Source organism: Temnothorax curvispinosus, unplaced genomic scaffold (assembly GCF_003070985.1).
Source record: "Temnothorax curvispinosus isolate PA1 unplaced genomic scaffold, ASM307098v1 QBEX01004771.1, whole genome shotgun sequence".
Classification (NCBI taxonomy): Eukaryota; Metazoa; Arthropoda; class Insecta; order Hymenoptera; family Formicidae; genus Temnothorax; species Temnothorax curvispinosus.
In genome coordinates, this window is record NW_020214551.1 from 321,850 (window position 1) to 339,203 (window position 17,354).

Below are 17,354 nucleotides of genomic sequence, written 5' to 3' on the forward strand. Positions count from 1 at the left end.
AAAAACGCGATATCTTCCTTGTATATGCCCCATTGGCCGCGTTTTTGCACGAAACCAGAATATTATTCGTCGATGATATTCTATTAGATTTTTGTACTTTTTTTTATCATTCCTTTTTTTTCTCCGTCTAATTCTACATCTATTTTATTCTAGGTGCAGAAAGTACAATAAGTGCATGTAAAAGGAACAAAGTGAACAGACCTTGAATCATCTGATTTCGAGATTCGAGATTCGAGACGTGAACGACTGAGCACTGAGCAGTGGGCTCCTTTCAAGTTGTCGGATCGTATAATTGGAATTGATTGGAACAAGCGTGATCGAATCACCACATAGATGTAAGGCTAACAATAAGTGTATCTAGCAATATCTCTGCGTAACGTTGCACGTAAAAATTATTAGGTACGAGCGGATACGAGGTATTCGCAGGTTAGATTAGGTTAGGTGGGATCCTCCAACGCCGGTCCCAGATTAGTGTATTCTTTTCCGTGTTGTTTTCCGTAGAAATAAAAGACCGTTTCAAATCCGCATGACATCCGCCACGATGATTGACCGTGTTAGTCGCTTCGTTCTCCAAATGCGCAAGCGAAGTAAAAGGATCAGTGGCCACCAGCGGTACGCGATTAGACACAGTTCCACCCAACGGCCCCCACGTGATGGCAAGATCCTAGAGCACTTAAGCGACAGGAGTGTACTGCGCGTAAGTGGCAACGAGGCCTCCACCTTCCTCCAAGGATTGATCACGAACGATATGAAGTATCTTGACGAAGGGGCGCCTAACATCTACACGTTGTTCCTGAATATCCGAGGCAGAGTGATGTGCGACGCTATTGTGTACAAGAGCGAGGAGAGCAACTTGTATTACGTGGAATGCGATTCACTGATTATCGATTCCCTGCAGAGACACTTGAAGATGTATCGTGTGAGACGAAAGATAGATATAGAACATGTAGGGGATAAAATCAACGTTTGGTCGATGTTTGGTTCCACGAAACATTTGGATAATGGAGTTGCAGCGACCGAGACGGGAAAACATAAGCTGGAAGGAATGATATTTCCATGTGGCAAGCTAAACAGTAAAGCCAGCAAGTTTGTCGATAATGTTATGATATACGAAGATCCTAGGTTGCCCGATTTAGGCTTGAGAATTCTCGCCGAGTCGCAGATTAGCAGACACGAGATAATCAAACATCTAGACGCCGACATACCTCCGTCGGAAAGTCTCGCGGATTATAAGGCGTTTCGATATAAATTAGGAGTAGGGGAGGGCGCACACGATCTTCCGCCCGGAAAAGCATTGCCCCTGGAGATCAATTGCGATTACCTACATGGCGTTAGTTTTCGCAAGGGCTGCTACATCGGTCAGGAATTAACCGCGCGCACATATCACACGGGTGTGGTCAGGAAACGCCTGATGCCTCTATTGTTTGATAATGTTATAGATAAGTCGCTTGCGTACGACGAGAAAATTCTCAACGAATCTGGCAATGCGGTAGGAAAGTTCCGAGGATGCGTCGCTAAGTACGGATTAGGTTTGATGCGTATCAATGAGTCCCTTAGTGCTCGACAGCTTAATGTATCCGGTATAAACGTAAGGGTGGTCAAACCTGCGTGGTGGCCCCAAGAATCACAAACAGAAACGGGTTCTCTCAAAGATACAAAATAACATCGTGATGTTTCCTTTGTGGAGCATATATAACGAACTTTTATGTAGAGTACACACATATATGCGTGATACGTAAAATTGTACTATATTTTCACATATAAAATAAATTTTTCTGTGTTCAAAATCGACAATGTATTCAGTGGCGTCTGCCCCTTGTTGCTTTATAGGAAGAAGGAGGAGGATCTCGTTAGTACACCAGCAGGCAAATCTGGTATCAACGAGCGGACGCAACAAGATACCTCCACGAGTCAACAGACGGCGACAAACGTAGGCGGCACTTTCACGTGTTCTTTTTGTCCTTTAAAAGAACACTACGATTACAAAGGCGTAAGGCCGCCTTTCGCTCGACAATTGGTTTATTCAGAAGAGTGTTACGTTATGAAAGATCCGTTCAGCTTGCCAAACAGGGGCCAAATCTTAGTCTTGGGTGCCAATTGCAGTGTGTGCGAACACGCTGTATGCTTAGGATGCAGCATATTTTATACAAGGCGATTCTGTCCAAAGTGCGCTTCCAGTAATATGCAGTATTTACCGCCCCAACTACACAGCAGAATTAGGAATTTAACGAAGCAAGCTGATTCTTAAAAACAATGCAAATTTCTTATCAAATATTTATTAGAATAGTATTTAAAAAACGATGAGTTACGTTACAATAAAAAAAAAATTATATACATACATATTGGAGGTATTTTTACTTATATTTGTATGTGATGAATTTCTACGAGAAGTGTAACGTTTTTTATAACAATGTCAATATTCATTTCTTTTTTCAATATTAAATAAACGCGCGAAAGATCTTTGAGTATAAACAAATCTTGCTGTCTTAGAACTGTAAAATATACGATACTAGCTTAAACTTTTGCTGATTTAGCTGCGAGCCTTTCTGCCATCTTCTTCTTTTTCTTGTCAAGTTTGTTCTTCTTCTTTTTGTTTTTCAAATTAACTTTTTGACCCTGAAATGCAGTAGACTCCTTTCCGTCGTCATCTTCCTGCTTTTTATGTTTCTTAACGTTTCTTTCATGTTTAGCCTGTGAACAGAAAATACGAATATGTATTAATTCCATCTTTATTGGGGGAAAAAAAAGTTTACGAAGAAGTAAGATATTTACATTACGTGCTACAGACTCTCCCAAACTATACTCAAACTTTTTTAATGGTTTATGCAAAACAAGTCGTTCGGTTCCCTCGCCAATCAGCGGTTTGTACACAAATGTCTCGCTTCTATACCAATCTTTATCGTTAGGGTTAAATCTTATATTAAGTACTATTACTCGCTGCCCTTGAACTTCTACAACATCAGATAACTTGAGAGCATTAGATACAGCATCTTCAGTAAAAAAATGGATATAACCGCATTGACATGACATCGTTTCGGGATTGCGTTTTAATTCCACACAGTTAATATCTCCACATTCGCGAAAGGCTTTCCAGATTTCGTTCAATTTTACATCTGAAATTTTTAAAACATAAACCAATTATATTAATTTTTACGCTACGTAATTGCGATATCTGATCAACAACGGTCTATTGCACATACCTTTTTTCAGATTCGTTATAAATACAGCTTTTCCCGCGTCGTACGGCCCATTAAATTTACCAAGAGTCTGTACCATCAAGTAATTTCCATCAACAATCTTTCCGTGCATAGCCTTTACTGCATTCAGAGCGGATTCTTCATTGGAGTATAGAAGTTTTCCTGTGAATGAAAGTAGTTTTGGCCGTGTTTTAGCAGCTGCTGTCTTTGGATTTGTCACGGTTGTAAGGATGATCAAAGGATCTAGAGACACCTGTATAACGTCACCATATGGACTGAACAGTGCTGTGATCTGTTCTTTTGTTGTTTCTTTTGAGATATTTTCAATGATAACAACTCTTTTGAACATTACTGTTCGAATGTCAATAATTGACTTCTTTTTCGCTTTTTCTACTTGTGTTTCTTTTTTATTGGCAGCTTTATCTCCTTTTACTTGTATTACTGTATTATCATTCTCCTCATCATCTTCGTCTTCACTACTAATATCATCGTCTTCATCATCCTCATTTTCTTCATTAAAATCTTCATCGTCGTCATCGTCTACAATACTTTGTCCTAAAAGTGCTTTTAAACCCATCTCTTCATCCATCTCATCATCATCGTCGTCGTCATCGTCCTTATCATCATCTTCATCAGTTTCCATTAGTAAATCATCATATTGACCTTTAATATTCTGTACTTGTTTTTCATCATCATTATTCTCCTCTTCATCCTCATCATCGTCTTCATCACTTTCATCAAACGTCGCGTTCATATAATTTTCGCCTTCATCATCGTCATCATTATCATCACTTTCCTGAGCTTCTTTGTCAGCATCATTATTCTTGGTTTTAGGTTTTAGACCTTTGAACCTTTTTACACCTTTATACTCTACTGTTTCTTCCTCATCATTATTATCACTGTCATCGCTGTCATCATCCTCTTCTTCCACTTCGTCCTCCTCTTCGAAATCTTCATCATCCTCGTCTGATTCATCTTTTAAGCTATTTCCAAAAATATCTGGGGTATCAGTGTCCGAACCCTCTTCATCTTCAAATGTTTCGTCTGTTTTACTCAGACTAGTGTCCTCCTGTGACGCAGTTTCTTCATTGACACCAGAACTGGAATCATCAAATAGCTCTAATGTTTCTTCAGGGTTGAAAATAAATTTTCCTTTCGAAGATTTGTTCTCTGCTTTGCTTAAAAACTTTTTCTCATTTGGAGAACCTTGCTTTAAGTGCTTTGCATTATTCTTAAATGCTTGCTTAGGCGAATTTTGATTTTTATTTTTTGCATCTGTAAAGCCTTTTTGGGCATTTTTCTGAGACGGCAATGACGGCATACATTTCACATTTTTGTTCTGTGCCTTTGAGTTGTTGATCAAAGCTACCTTACCCGTAGGTGTATTCTTAAATTTAGGATCTTTGTTCTTTTTTATAGAACCAACTTTTACTTGACGAAACTGGTCTTTTGATACATGACCTTTGGTATTCTGCTTCCAAGGTTTTGTCTTCCCCATTTTCTCTTCCTACAACATAAGACATAATTATACATGAAAACCTGTATGCAAGTCGTAAGAGATGAAGGGCGAAAGATGGAAGGACGAAAAATAAACCTTGAACATTTGCATGGAAAAAATATACGCATAAATATTAAATATTAAGATGATACTAAATATTAAAGATATCTAAATTTCTAAATAATAAAAATTCTTTCAGTAATTGATAACGTTTCGCGATTATCAGTTTAGCATCCAATTTTTCAAGCTGAAATATTTAAGGATCGTATAGGATCGATAAGGGACCGCAATTGTATATAAGAAAAAAAACACAAATAATGGAAGACAAACTGACTCGGTACGAAATACGTAACGGTTATCCACGTGTAATGCGACATAAAGAAGCCAAGGATATCAAAAACAAATATTTAATTAAACGTATAAAAGACTCCACCGTAGAATGTATTTCCTAATCATTATATAAAGTTTATCTTCAATTACCAGTCAAGAAACTTGGATTTACAGCCGTGGAAATATCTCGCTCGAATCGAATCACTACCGGTATTAACGAAACGAAACACGAGACAGGAATGAACCAGAATGAACAATGGACGAAAGGCGCCAACCATCCGAACCATGGGGCATGGATCAAAGATTAGTGAGTGCGTCCAAAAAACCATCGAGCAATCGATGATTGTCTTCCCCTGTGTGGGGCGATTCTGATTGGCAAGTTTAAAATCTATTCATTGGCTGCGTTGTAAAATTTGTGAATCTGATTGGTGTATGCTTTTAACAATCTTTTGGCCGAAGCTGATCTGGATAAAAGAACGCAGCCAATCAGCAAACAGACCTCTTGTGATGTTTTATTTATAATTTATATGCCGACTGCCGAGACTTTCGGGTTTTGGCATCACTCTATTAATTAACTTTGTTAGTTTATGACAGCGAATTTTTCGTGTGAATTGTGATTTCTTGTGATAAAACACCTTTGTGATACCATGAAAATGTTAAACGAATGTGGCGGAAAATTGATAGGAGCTCGTCATTTCTATAAAACCTATAAAAGCAAATATTTAATTCAATATTATTTTTGTTATTAATTTATCATTTTATAATCCAGTTGCTACCAACAAGACTAATTTATGTATAACGCGACCGTTCGACGAGACGAGAACTAATCGTCAGTTATGTAAATGTATAGTTTGATACCATCGATCGCAGCGAAAAAGTCGCTGCATTTCGCCTTTCGCCATTACGAGTAGAGTTTAAGGGAACAGCTGATCGCGTTGTCAATGTTGTCATCCTCGATATCTCCCGTCGAGAACGTGATACATTTTCTATCTTGAGCGGCGAAATCATGGCTGTGTCAATAAACGAAATCTGCGAGAACACGAAGCTCGCGCGTGAAATGGCATTGATGGGAAACTACGATACGTCTGGCGTTTACTACCAGGGAGTCGTGCAACAGATACACAGACTACTCGCGACCATAGCGGACGCGACTCGCAAGGCAAAGTGGCAGGTTGTGCAGCATCAGATTGTCCAAGAGTTTGAGAAAGTCAAGGCCACGTCCAACACGCTGCAGCTCTTCAAAGTGGACACGCATGGCGAGAGGCTGCTCGGTAGTACGATCAGGATAGACTGACTACTTGGGATAAAGTCAAATTGATCTAACAAGCATATGAATTCTAGGTACATCCTGCCTGTCGTTCGAGGAACCGACCCGAGATCCTGCTCTCTGGTCTTACAACAATTCAGACTCCTCTTGGAATCAGCCACAACCCAGGGATCCTGATGTGTGGCCTCCCCTAACTCCAGCAGAACAAAAGTACCAATATAAACTCAATATTTTATGATCTATTAATTAATTATGTAGCTTTTTTCTTCCTATTTCTTAAAGATTTTTTTTTAATTGTTTTAAAATTTTATAATACTGTTATATATGTTAATTATGGAAAAGTAATTGCAATTTTATCTTTTTCAGAAGTTCAAGACAACAAAAAATTCAACAGAAACAGCAGAACCGAACAAACGCCCGAAAATCTCTTGCCACAGTTAAAAAGCCAGAAAGCAAGGCTTCTGGTAAAAAGGATGATAAGAAAACTGCCAAAAAAGACGATGCAAGCAAGGTTACTTTGTTTACTGATTATAATTAAAATTTGTAATGCATTACAAATATAGATTGCATAGTGTTATACATAACTAATAATTTGCAGGATAAGCCAGAAACGGAAAAAGACGACGTTGAACTGGAAGAACGTAAATTTGAGCCATCTGCTAATGATAAGGATCTTGTAGAAATATTAGGTAATGATATTATTACTCTGCCCTCTTCATATTTTTTGCAAACCTATAACGATGGAAATATGAAAGCAATTTTTTATGTTAACATTGTAGAAAGAGACATTGTTCAAAAGAATCCAAATATCCATTGGGACGATATAGCCGATTTACATGAGGCAAAGCGATTGCTGGAGGAAGCAGTTGTCCTTCCGATGTGGATGCCTGATTTCTTCAAGGTATATATATCTCCTTTCTTAATTTTTATCGTGCAATACATTAAAATATAATTGCACTAACATTTATATATCATATTTATAGGGAATCAGGCGACCTTGGAAAGGAGTGCTAATGGTTGGACCGCCGGGCACAGGCAAGACTATGCTCGCAAAAGCTGTTGCAACAGAGTGTGGTACAACATTCTTCAATGTCTCGTCCTCTACGTTGACATCGAAATATAGGGGTGAATCGGAGAAACTTGTTCGGTTGCTATTCGAGATGGTAAAACAAAAACATTACCATGAATTATGTATCTAAGTAAAGTTTCCATTGAAAGAAACGTAACGTCCATTCACGATATCAATTATATTTGGATATAGGCCAGATTTTATGCGCCCAGTACGATCTTCATCGACGAAATTGATTCTCTGTGCTCTAGAAGAGGATCTGAATCCGAACACGAAGCTTCACGTCGCGTAAAATCCGAACTTCTCGTTCAAATGGACGGAATAAGTTCCAATAGGTAAAACACCATATAATACTTTTGCTTCATAATACCAATAATTACTAAATATCCCTGTTTTATGTAGCGAAGATCCAAGTAAAGTAGTGATGGTACTAGCGGCAACAAATTTCCCATGGGATATCGACGAGGCTCTAAGAAGACGCTTAGAAAAACGTATCTACATTCCACTACCGAATCGTAAGTCTCGTGAACCTTGTCTTGTAAACCTCTTCAATGAGATGTGGTGTATTCTTAATAAAAAAAAATATATTTTTTTTCTTTGTTAATAACAGATGAAGGCAGAGAAGCATTGTTAAGGATAAATCTTCGTGAAGTTAAAGTGGATTCGTCTGTAAACTTGACGGATATTGCACGGAAACTTGAGGGTTACTCTGGTGCAGATATTACGAATGTTTGTAGGTGAGTAGTCTATTGCAACAGCTTACATTCAATTTTCCAACTTATTTTGCCCGTCGTTTGTTATAGGGATGCTTCTATGATGCTAATGCGAAAGAAAATCGCGGGTCTGAGGCCTGACCAGATCAGGCAATTGCCGAAGGAAGAATTGGATTTGCCCGTGTCTGCTGCAGATTTCGACGAAGCCGTTGAGAGATGTAACAAAAGCGTTTCCCAGGAGGACTTGGAAAAATATGAAAAGTGGATGAGCGAATTCGGTTCCTCTTGATATCATTCCCTCAAGAAATAATAATATAATTCATTAACATGCTTGTTGATCCTGATTACAATTAATGTTACAATATTATTCTGTTTAACATGTATAAAAAAGCTAAAGGAGCTTAACTCTTCCGCAACTCCTAAATAACTAGGTCTCTGTACTCGAGACTTGAGGAAAATCAAATTGGAAAATAAAAGACTGTATAATATTATATATAGGAATAACGTGAGCTAAAAAGTTGGGTAATATTTTTAATCTCAACTGTAACACTGAAGACTTAACTGATAGTAACAAAGTAGTTGTAACTTTTATATAGTCAGTAATATTTTCCATCAAGTCTAAATGTAAATTTATTCGTAATAATAAAAATTATTGAAACAATATCTAGGATTATCGATACTTTGCAGTTTATTTGTATATCTTCAGCTCTTCTTTGGAGCGCAACCTTCTTTCCGTAAATTTCTCGTTTCCTCGTCTATATTCTTTGAATCTTTTGGCGCTTTGTAATTGGAAACGTGGTCCACTCGTATTGTTCTACCTAATATCTATAAAAGAACATTTTCAGTTTAGAGAAATACTTGAAACACGTATATAATATTTAAAAGACATAAATTCTGTAGAAATAAAGCAAATAATTCTACTGTAAAAAAAATGAACGTATTGCACTAAAATACCACCTTTATGCCATTGAAATTGTCGACTGCCAATATGGTGCTCCTCTGATCTTCATAACACAAGAAGCCATAGCCTTTTTGCTTTCCAGTATCTTTGTCTCTAATTAAATTTATATTAACTACTTCTCCGTATCTGTAATGATATTACATGTAGTATAGAAATTCAGCTGGCAGTATAATTGCAGGCTGTTCGCAGATTTCAACTTACTGAGAGAAAATAGCGATAACGTCACCTTCCGTTAAATCGTATGGCAGACCACCGACGAAAATCCAAGCGCTATCTTTGTACTGGTCGTGCCAAGACGTTTTATTTCTACCTCGTAATTCTTGCTCGTTGAGCTTCTTTATATTTTTGACGTTACTGAAAGTACAGATCAATCACAGTCATACTTATTACCTTCCAAAGTAGGAATTTATATCAAGTTAAAAATTTAAAATATAATATAATGCAAGAAATATGTTTAACTAATCACATAAAGATTACTAATCAGATAACTAATTGTAAGTTGACTAATCATAAAGTTGACCAATACATAAATTGTAATTGGAAATACGTACGTTAAAGGATTCATTGCAATCGATTATGAAAGATATCGCACAAAGATACGCACAAATAGATAATAAATTTCAATGAGGAAAAACCCCTTTAAAAAACGCTTAAAAAATATTTAAAAGACGAAGGAGAAAGATCGCGAGTGACAGAATCGCGTTTGTTGTGTTTATGATTCTTTCACTTTTTAGGAACGCTGAATTCCTCGACAAACTTGTTGAAGATGTCGATTGGCTGTCGATAATTGCACCGAGTCTCAACTCAATTCGACTAATCGACTACGCGAGTCGCGATTCCAGGCTGCTGGCTGCTCCAGGCCCCAGGCCCCAGGCTCTCCTCCTGTCAATCTGTCAATCTCTTCCTTCGTTTAACAACAGTGAAGTTAAATCCAACATTTGCAAAGTCTTGATGATTGCGGGAGCAGAGAAGATGATATCCAATATCGATGGGGATTAAAGCGTTCCCGGGCATTCAGATCGGTTCCCAACAATCTCAACTTGGAATACTTGGATGGACAGTTTAGGTTAGGTTGGGTGGGTTTGGCAGAGCGGAGTCGCGGATCGCGCGGTTCAGGGTTCTCCGCCGTCAGCGTCAAAGACACCTTTCGTCGGCGTTTGCTTCGGTCGCTATGTACTCGACAAAGACGCCGACTCTGCGGATCGACGAGGCCGATCTCAAGTGCAGAAATGGCTGTGGGTTCTACGGTAACGCGGAATGGGAAGGTTACTGCAGCAAATGCCACCGGGAACACCTGCAGAAACGACGGGCCCAAGCTGAGCGCGTGTCCCACGCGCAAACCTCGGATGCGTAAGTTTCCTTTGTCTCGAGTTGTGCGTTACGTCCCCTACGCCTCTCTAAAGAAATGCCTTTGTTGCTTTCCTACAGAGACAATGTCAATCGATCGATAGGTGCTGGAAGTCACAAGGGTTACGAGGAGAAGAAAGTACAACAGGAGAAGAAGTACAAATTGTTAAACATTTCATTCAGGAAACCTGTGGCGAAAGGTAGTAAACCGTCCTATATTTTGTGCTGTGTCTTGTAAACGATTGTCCATTGGTGGTAAAATAACATACAATATATGTTTATGTGTCTTCAAGTTCAGGGATATCAGGAATTGTATCACGAGCTGCTGAAGGACAATCCAGATCTTGAGAAAGTCAAGGCAGAAAATCGAGATTTGCTGTTGTACATAGCTAAGACACCAGTGGAGAAGGATGTGAGAAAATGCATACATTCATTTGTGGTGGACATACTCCAGAACAAAGATGTGAAAAGGATAGAAGAACTTTCGGAAATAACGCAAAACTTTTACCATGTGTTTGGAAAGCGTCTGGAGAACAGCACTAAATACTCAGGTTTTGATCGATACATATACATATTTACTTGCATTTATCTGAAAGAAGAATTTGGATTTCATCTATTGCGATATTATTTATACAGATATATCTCCAGATATTAAAGAAAAGTTATTAGATTATGTCGAAAGGTATGCAATGACTTTGTTGTACAGAATCCTTTTCTGTCCTCCGTTCACGACGGATGAAGAAAAAGACCTGGCTATACAGAAAAGGTTTATATCACATAACTTTGGGGAACAGCTTAAACTATCTATATTTAACAGGGAATGTTAACAGTAATTTCTTCTTAACAGGATACGGCAATTAAATTGGGTTAGTGGCAAAAATTTGGAATGTAGAATTCACGAGACAAGCTCGGAAGTTCGAGAACTTGTTTATACATCTATTACAGGTTTGTAACACTACTGTGATGAAATCGAGTAATAATCAACAATTTTGCAATTCGATATAGCAACACGATTTAGAACACGAATTTCTTTTAGATCTTTTAAATATGGATTCCGCTAAAGCGCCCCAAGAAAAACTGGCGTGTGTTATTCACTGTTGTAGAAATATATTTTTGTTGTTGCAACAATCCGTCGATGGACCAGCGTCTGCCGATGAATTCCTCCCGGCGCTCATATTTATCGTTTTAAAGGCTAATCCCGCGCGTCTCAAAAGCAATATCAATTTTATTACGAGGTTTTGCAATGCCAGCAGATTAATGACTGGCGAAGGAGGATATTACTTCACAAATCTGGTACGGTTTGCTAAATACATATTGGATGTTTCGCAAATTTCTTTTTAAGCTATCTCTGGAGACAAAAGATTGTTATCATTACTTTTAATAACCATTCGTAATATTGTAGTGTTGTGCGGTGTCATTTATCGAAAACTTAACCGCGGAATCCTTGAATATGGCTGAGAAGGACTTCAATGCATACATGTCAGGGGAATGCGTGCCAGCTAATACATGGGAATCGGCTCTTATGATATGCGAAGTAATAATTGTGATATACCTTTGTGTTGAGGATTGACTGTTCATTAATACATTAATTGTAATTCATATAATTTATAATGTTTAATTATTGCAGAGCTTGCACTTCATGTGCGAAGATATAACTTTATTGGATGACTTGCAAGCTAAAAATACCGACATCATAAAGCAAGCGGAAGAACTGAAAAACAAAATGATGGATTTCAAAGAGAAGATCAGAGAGGATGTGAATAAAGTAATTGAGAGGACGCCGCTGCTAATATCTCATAGTCAGAGAGTGCCTACCAATTTAGATAGCGAAGATATTGAGAGCTATCAGCTACCACCACCGATTATTCCACAGGTGAGAATAATTAGATATAATTTTTATCTTTCAATTACATTCATTTTAAATTCTCTAACAGATATATCCACATTCTGTCGATAACATGAATGGCGGCGTAATGACGGATCTGTCGAGTGACTTAATGAGAACGTCATTAGTGGAAGATTCCGTTACGCCGTCGCCAACCTTTGATTTTCCGTCCTTCATCGGCGACGATAGTCTGGAAGTTAGTAAAGGCGAGGACGAAACTAGTCTTATCAGTTTAGATACTCAATCCGATCTTGCATCTGGTGAGACACAAATCTTTAAGAAACATATGACAGACAGCTTACTAGACGAATGCCCCACACCTGAAGCGAATCTACCACCCGTTTTGAAGCCGATTAGTTCAGAAGATTATCATGGCTTCACGATTCAAGGATCAAATATACCGACAATCCCATGCAGCACAGGCGACTCATCCATAACTCCGGTCAACTTAGATTCGGATAATTATTCCGGTTATTATCAAAACATGTAGCATTAATTCGAAAAATGTGATCCAAGTATTATTTATGCGAAAAGCATTTCATAAAACATTACTTCGATTGCGGTAGCGATTCAGTTAAGAAGAATTTTCAACAATAATCTTATATCGCAATTTTATTAATTCGTTTGTATTTGTAAAGAGTTTATTATAGATATGTAAAACAATAAGAAACAATAACGTCGTAGTGATGTATGGGAGCCTCCTTCTGACGCTAGGATAAAGAAACTCGAGATGATGTTACGATTAAGTTGCTGTGATAAAATCATTCACTTAATGTATCTGAATTTTATTTAATATTCTTCTTGTGATAAAAAATAGAACAGTGGACGATAGATTGCATAAAAAATTATCATTATTAAATGTTTTAATATATTGCCTATTAAGTATGTATTTCCTGACGTTATTTTAAACATATTTCCACGTGAGAACTTGTATCCTGAATTTTAGCTATGTCGATCTCTTCGCATACTGGATTATCTCGTAAATCTAGTCTTCTCAAATTTTTGTGCCGTTTTATTAAGTTGACTATCTCCTTCGTGCTCATTAACTTATTATTTCTCAAAGAGAGAACTTGGAGATTGCGTAGAGTAGGAAAACATTTCAATGATATCAAGCCATTGCTGGACAGTGACAATTTCGCGCAACGTTGTAATGTAGAAAGTTGATACAAGGAATTTTCTAATTGGTTCGCACCGAGGTTTACTTCCTCAAAAAAGCTAAAGTAGTGGTTATTGTGCAATTTCGTTAAGTCTAATCCCGATAAATCGATCTTTGACTGTATTTCTAAATCGTTCTCTTCTTTCCACATTTCGAGTAGTTTATACTCCACTAAGAGCTTGCTTCCTAAAATCACAGATAACATTGATAGAAGCATGTGTATTTATACATAAAAAGTCAGAGAGTTGATTACTTTTAACATTATTAAAATCAAAAGAGAAATTGTGAATATCCTAATGTAAAAAATATTACTTACGCAAATCTTTGTAATAATTCTTGCGAAGACTGTCGACTTTTGACAGCGCCGATAGATTATTTAATATATCAATATAAAATTTTTTGAAATCGATCTTTTTCATCAGTAATATACCGGTTAATAAGGCCCACTTGTTATTTGGTTCCATTTTGGAGAGTTGATTGTAGCTCTTCAATTGTTCATTTAATTGCTCATCGTTGCTATTTTGTTTGTGCAAACTTGAATTATTTTTGTAAATCCATGCACTTTCTAACTCGGAATATGAAAGTTGATATACTGTTTCTTGTAGTTTTACAGAAACTTCTTTGGCACGATCCAAATCTTCCAACAAACTGCCAAACTCTGCAATTCGTAGCTTGGCAAACTTTTCATCTGGATGCAATTGCCATTGCGCGTCAACAATTTCACCATTTACAAATAATGAAAGCGAAATTGGTTTAATCAGAACGTTGTTGTCGACAACAACAATGGCTGTGTCTTTCTTAATTTGAACACGCCACAGCCTACAAGTTGTCAGGCACTTATCTAAAAGCCATCTTTGGTAGAACCATGCACTAGTGTCATTGGGGTCGGTAAACGTTGCATTCATGACTAGATCGAGTTCTGAAAAATATTTGTTATTTCAGGAGCGCTATTGAAATATATTATAAAGAATATATATATTATACCTTCTCTATATTTATCGTCTACAATCGGTATCTCTTCAGACGTAGTGCCAAACATTTTGGTTAATATTCGGCTTCTATAGTGCCAAGACGAATAGTTGGAAAAGTTATTCAATATTTTTGTGGTAGAGAACTCAAACTCCTCTTCATTCGAGATCCCAGCTTTTTGTACAACAAACTCTCTGTAATCCCAGCAGTGAACTGCAATTAAAAAAAAAAATGTATCTTCAAATATACCAACTTGTTGGAAGAGTGATGATGCTACATTTTGAAGTGTATATTTTCATTGCAGCAAAGTGATAAATATGGCATACTAACAATTTCTTTCGTCTATATTTAGGCATTTTGCACACAGAGATAATTCTTTCTTCCAATCCGGTTCAGGCATCCGTTCCATCACCCAACACCTTTGATGCCATACGCTATATGACTTGGGATTTTCTCTCAGACACTGTTCGGTCAAGCTCATCTCATTCTCAAGCAGTTGCTTGTAATCTTCTTCGTTCCTGCGGATTTATTATCAAGTTAATTTTGTTCGCTGCATCAATGAGGTACCTTGTCAATGCGTTACCATTCATTATTCTCGAAAACTTGGCGACGGATATTCCACAGTGTATAAATGTCCGAGTTGTTCAATAGCATACGCCTGGTAACTGACAATAACTCATCGTCCCATATTTTGCCCTGCCTCTGAAATATAAACGATATTGTCAAAAACAATGTGTGAAAATCGCATGTAACATGTGTTACGTTGCACGTGATGAGAAACAAGTTGAAACCTTTTGAGAGACTATAGCGAAGTCAGCCTTGTATTGGGCAACTTTAATCGCCTTTTCCCGCTTCCTTATCTCCTCCTGTTCCGCCGTCGTACGCACCTTCACTCGGCCATGCTAAAAAACATATTTATATTTATCTGTCAAACTTATATGCATATAGGTATGTATATCAAGCTGATGAGACATCAGTCATAATTGCATTATAAAGCAGCGCTCGCTCAAATTCATTCAACATGCATTAAAATAATATCGTGATGGTATAAAATAATAAAATTTGACAAGATCAGATCAAGACTTTACCATCGCGAATATTCTCTTTTCTTATCGCCTGTGAGTCACGAATAGTCAGCAAATCAAGCAAATATGCTGAATCGGGCAATTTGATAATTGCGTCTGGAATCACCGGATTCTATAGATCAGCGACCAATTGTTATTTATAAGCCACCGTCGGGGCGGTCGGCCACCTCAGGCCACTTTCGCAAGTAATTGGCCCATTTTTTCCAGGATAATCGACCACACCAGATCGGATATTGCGGATTGCGGATGCGCTTTTATACACTCGCACGTCACACGTCGCACGTGACACGTGACACATGACACGTGACACCGATCAGCTGGCAGGAGCTGGCCTGGCTCATCCTTGTTGCACTTGCACATTTAAGATGGCATCCTCCATTGTGGCGTCCGCCACAATACGAGCTGTGAAGGGAAGGAAAATTTTCCCGACTCGCGCCGCGCTCACCTTGGTTAGCGTGTTATTATTTACAGTCCCGCATTACCGTTTTCTGCATTTTTTTTTTCGTTTTTCCAAAAGCAACCGCCGCTCTCGTTCGATTCTCGTATTCGCGGTACAGTTAAAACGAAGATGAGTGAACTCGGAGAAAAATAATACAGGATATACTTTCAAATGAATTGGCTTGACAATTATCGTCGCATTTATTTATAAAATAAAACAGATTTTGCGACGCACTTTGATTCTTGTTTATTGCGTAATTGTTTGTACTCTATTTCGTAACGTTGCGACATGTTAATAAATTCTAACCTTATTTTCAAGGATACATTTTCATGTAATTACTGATGAGGAAAACACTCACGTTTACGTTTTAGACACCCAACGCTGTAAAGAAGATTAAGGATATTTTGAAAGATAAGAGTGAATATGTAAGTGTATATATAAGTGTACAAGATCTGAATTGTGTAACAGTAATCGAGAAATGTATAATTTTTATAATTAGAACAGAAAAATTTAAATGACAAGCTTTTTAAGCAAGAATGCTTATTAGAATTTTAAAGATAATTACGTACATTTAATTTGTAGATCGGTCTTAAGGTTGGAGTACAGCAACGGGGATGCAACGGTTTGAGCTATACCCTAAACTATGCGAAAGAAAAGTCCAAGCTTGACGAGGAAGTAGTTCAGGATGGCGTTCGTATATTCATCGATCGAAAGGCACAGCTGTCTCTTCTTGGAACAGAAATGGATTACACTGAGAACAAATTAAGCTCCGAATTTGTATTTAATAATCCAAATATTAAAGGGACATGTGGATGTGGAGAAAGTTTTTCAGTGTAGTAAAAATTTCATATGACATATTACATATTTATCAGTTTAGTTCTACGTGACATGTAATCTCTAGTTAGATAAGAGTTTAGAATCTTTAAAATGTCTTGTGATATATGACAGCATATTTCTGTCTCATCTCACAGTCAAAGGACTGAGTCTACGACGTAAAACAGATACATGTGACAATCGCCAAGATTTAATTTATCAATTTCTGTAAGTTTGTATATATTTTGCCATCTACTGTTATTAAGTACACGTAATGTACATGTACAAAATATATAATTTTTAGCTGAAAAAAATGTGCTGTTTGCTTTCAAGAAACTTTGCGTTTGTATATAAATTTTGAATTTATTTTATATCATTTCTTGTAGTCAACCAAATGCATGTATATAGTAAAAAAATCCGCGTAAAGCTTATATTTGATAGAAAAAATTAGATATTAATGTTTAATAGTAATAACACATGAGGGAGGATAAACAGTGTATTTTCTGTTGCTCAGATTTTTCTCAATTTTATTTTAAAATAAAAATTACAGCTAATTCGAAAGACGTTCCACTTGAAACGAAACCATATGATACACTTTTCTGGTAATACAATATATCTCGTCGTA

The 17,354-nt window shown here is 37.3% G+C and overlaps 8 protein-coding genes across 11 annotated transcripts in view; 5 read left to right on the forward strand and 3 right to left on the reverse strand.

Annotated features, from left to right (window-relative positions):
- LOC112453957 overlaps window positions 1-335 on the forward strand; it is a 3,267-nt gene extending 2,932 nt beyond the window's left edge. For all 3 annotated transcript variants that reach the window (XM_025015018.1, XM_025015019.1, XM_025015020.1), the window contains exon 5: window positions 154-335. The gene's annotated coding sequence lies outside the window, so the exon portion shown is untranslated. The remainder of the gene's footprint in view (window positions 1-153) is intronic.
- Window positions 247-1,787, forward strand: LOC112453958 (putative transferase CAF17 homolog, mitochondrial). The gene is made up of 2 exons (XM_025015021.1): window positions 247-335; window positions 502-1,787. The coding sequence occupies exon 2, from the start codon at window positions 527-529 to the stop codon at window positions 1,661-1,663; it is 1,137 nt and encodes a 378-aa protein (XP_024870789.1). The 5' UTR covers window positions 247-335; window positions 502-526; the 3' UTR covers window positions 1,664-1,787.
- A 503-nt stretch (window positions 1,788-2,290) lies between these two features.
- LOC112453950 (protein PFC0760c-like) lies at window positions 2,291-5,315 on the reverse strand. The gene is made up of 4 exons (XM_025015010.1): window positions 5,176-5,315; window positions 3,201-4,704; window positions 2,773-3,113; window positions 2,291-2,691 (listed from the first exon to the last, which is right to left on the reverse strand). Exons 2-4 carry the CDS (start codon window positions 4,693-4,695, stop codon window positions 2,515-2,517), a joined length of 2,013 nt encoding a protein of 670 aa, XP_024870778.1. The 5' UTR covers window positions 4,696-4,704; window positions 5,176-5,315; the 3' UTR covers window positions 2,291-2,514.
- Window positions 5,316-5,607: 292 nt separating this feature from the next.
- Window positions 5,608-8,742, forward strand: LOC112453955 (katanin p60 ATPase-containing subunit A-like 1). 2 transcript variants are annotated; one of them, XM_025015015.1, is made up of 10 exons: window positions 5,608-6,299; window positions 6,367-6,502; window positions 6,659-6,803; window positions 6,891-6,981; window positions 7,072-7,193; window positions 7,276-7,455; window positions 7,554-7,696; window positions 7,764-7,876; window positions 7,972-8,098; window positions 8,165-8,742. In XM_025015015.1, the coding sequence occupies exons 1-10, from the start codon at window positions 6,032-6,034 to the stop codon at window positions 8,361-8,363; spliced, it is 1,524 nt and encodes a 507-aa protein (XP_024870783.1). In that variant the 5' UTR covers window positions 5,608-6,031; the 3' UTR covers window positions 8,364-8,742. The 2 variants fall into 2 exon arrangements, with proteins under 2 accessions (XP_024870783.1, XP_024870784.1); XM_025015016.1 differs by having other exon boundaries at window positions 6,032-6,296; window positions 8,165-8,363.
- On the reverse strand, window positions 8,590-9,852 carry LOC112453965 (RNA-binding motif protein, X-linked 2). Its single transcript, XM_025015039.1, has 4 exons — window positions 9,587-9,852; window positions 9,237-9,389; window positions 9,032-9,161; window positions 8,590-8,899 (listed from the first exon to the last, which is right to left on the reverse strand). Exons 1-4 carry the CDS (start codon window positions 9,598-9,600, stop codon window positions 8,777-8,779), a joined length of 420 nt encoding a protein of 139 aa, XP_024870807.1. The 5' UTR covers window positions 9,601-9,852; the 3' UTR covers window positions 8,590-8,776.
- Window positions 9,853-9,884: 32 nt separating this feature from the next.
- On the forward strand, window positions 9,885-13,112 carry LOC112453952 (rab5 GDP/GTP exchange factor). The gene is made up of 9 exons (XM_025015012.1): window positions 9,885-10,385; window positions 10,464-10,582; window positions 10,676-10,933; window positions 11,019-11,148; window positions 11,230-11,327; window positions 11,419-11,675; window positions 11,785-11,916; window positions 12,010-12,255; window positions 12,317-13,112. The coding sequence occupies exons 1-9, from the start codon at window positions 10,207-10,209 to the stop codon at window positions 12,755-12,757; spliced, it is 1,860 nt and encodes a 619-aa protein (XP_024870780.1). The 5' UTR covers window positions 9,885-10,206; the 3' UTR covers window positions 12,758-13,112.
- On the reverse strand, window positions 12,862-15,709 carry LOC112453954 (geranylgeranyl transferase type-2 subunit alpha). Its single transcript, XM_025015014.1, has 7 exons — window positions 15,481-15,709; window positions 15,184-15,294; window positions 14,976-15,094; window positions 14,723-14,910; window positions 14,408-14,605; window positions 13,740-14,342; window positions 12,862-13,609 (listed from the first exon to the last, which is right to left on the reverse strand). The coding sequence occupies exons 1-7, from the start codon at window positions 15,481-15,483 to the stop codon at window positions 13,167-13,169; spliced, it is 1,665 nt and encodes a 554-aa protein (XP_024870782.1). The 5' UTR covers window positions 15,484-15,709; the 3' UTR covers window positions 12,862-13,166.
- Window positions 15,710-15,799: 90 nt separating this feature from the next.
- On the forward strand, window positions 15,800-17,043 carry LOC112453964 (iron-sulfur cluster assembly 1 homolog, mitochondrial). The gene is made up of 3 exons (XM_025015038.1): window positions 15,800-15,926; window positions 16,288-16,341; window positions 16,499-17,043. The coding sequence occupies exons 1-3, from the start codon at window positions 15,843-15,845 to the stop codon at window positions 16,751-16,753; spliced, it is 393 nt and encodes a 130-aa protein (XP_024870806.1). The 5' UTR covers window positions 15,800-15,842; the 3' UTR covers window positions 16,754-17,043.
- Window positions 17,044-17,354: the final 311 nt, after the last annotated feature.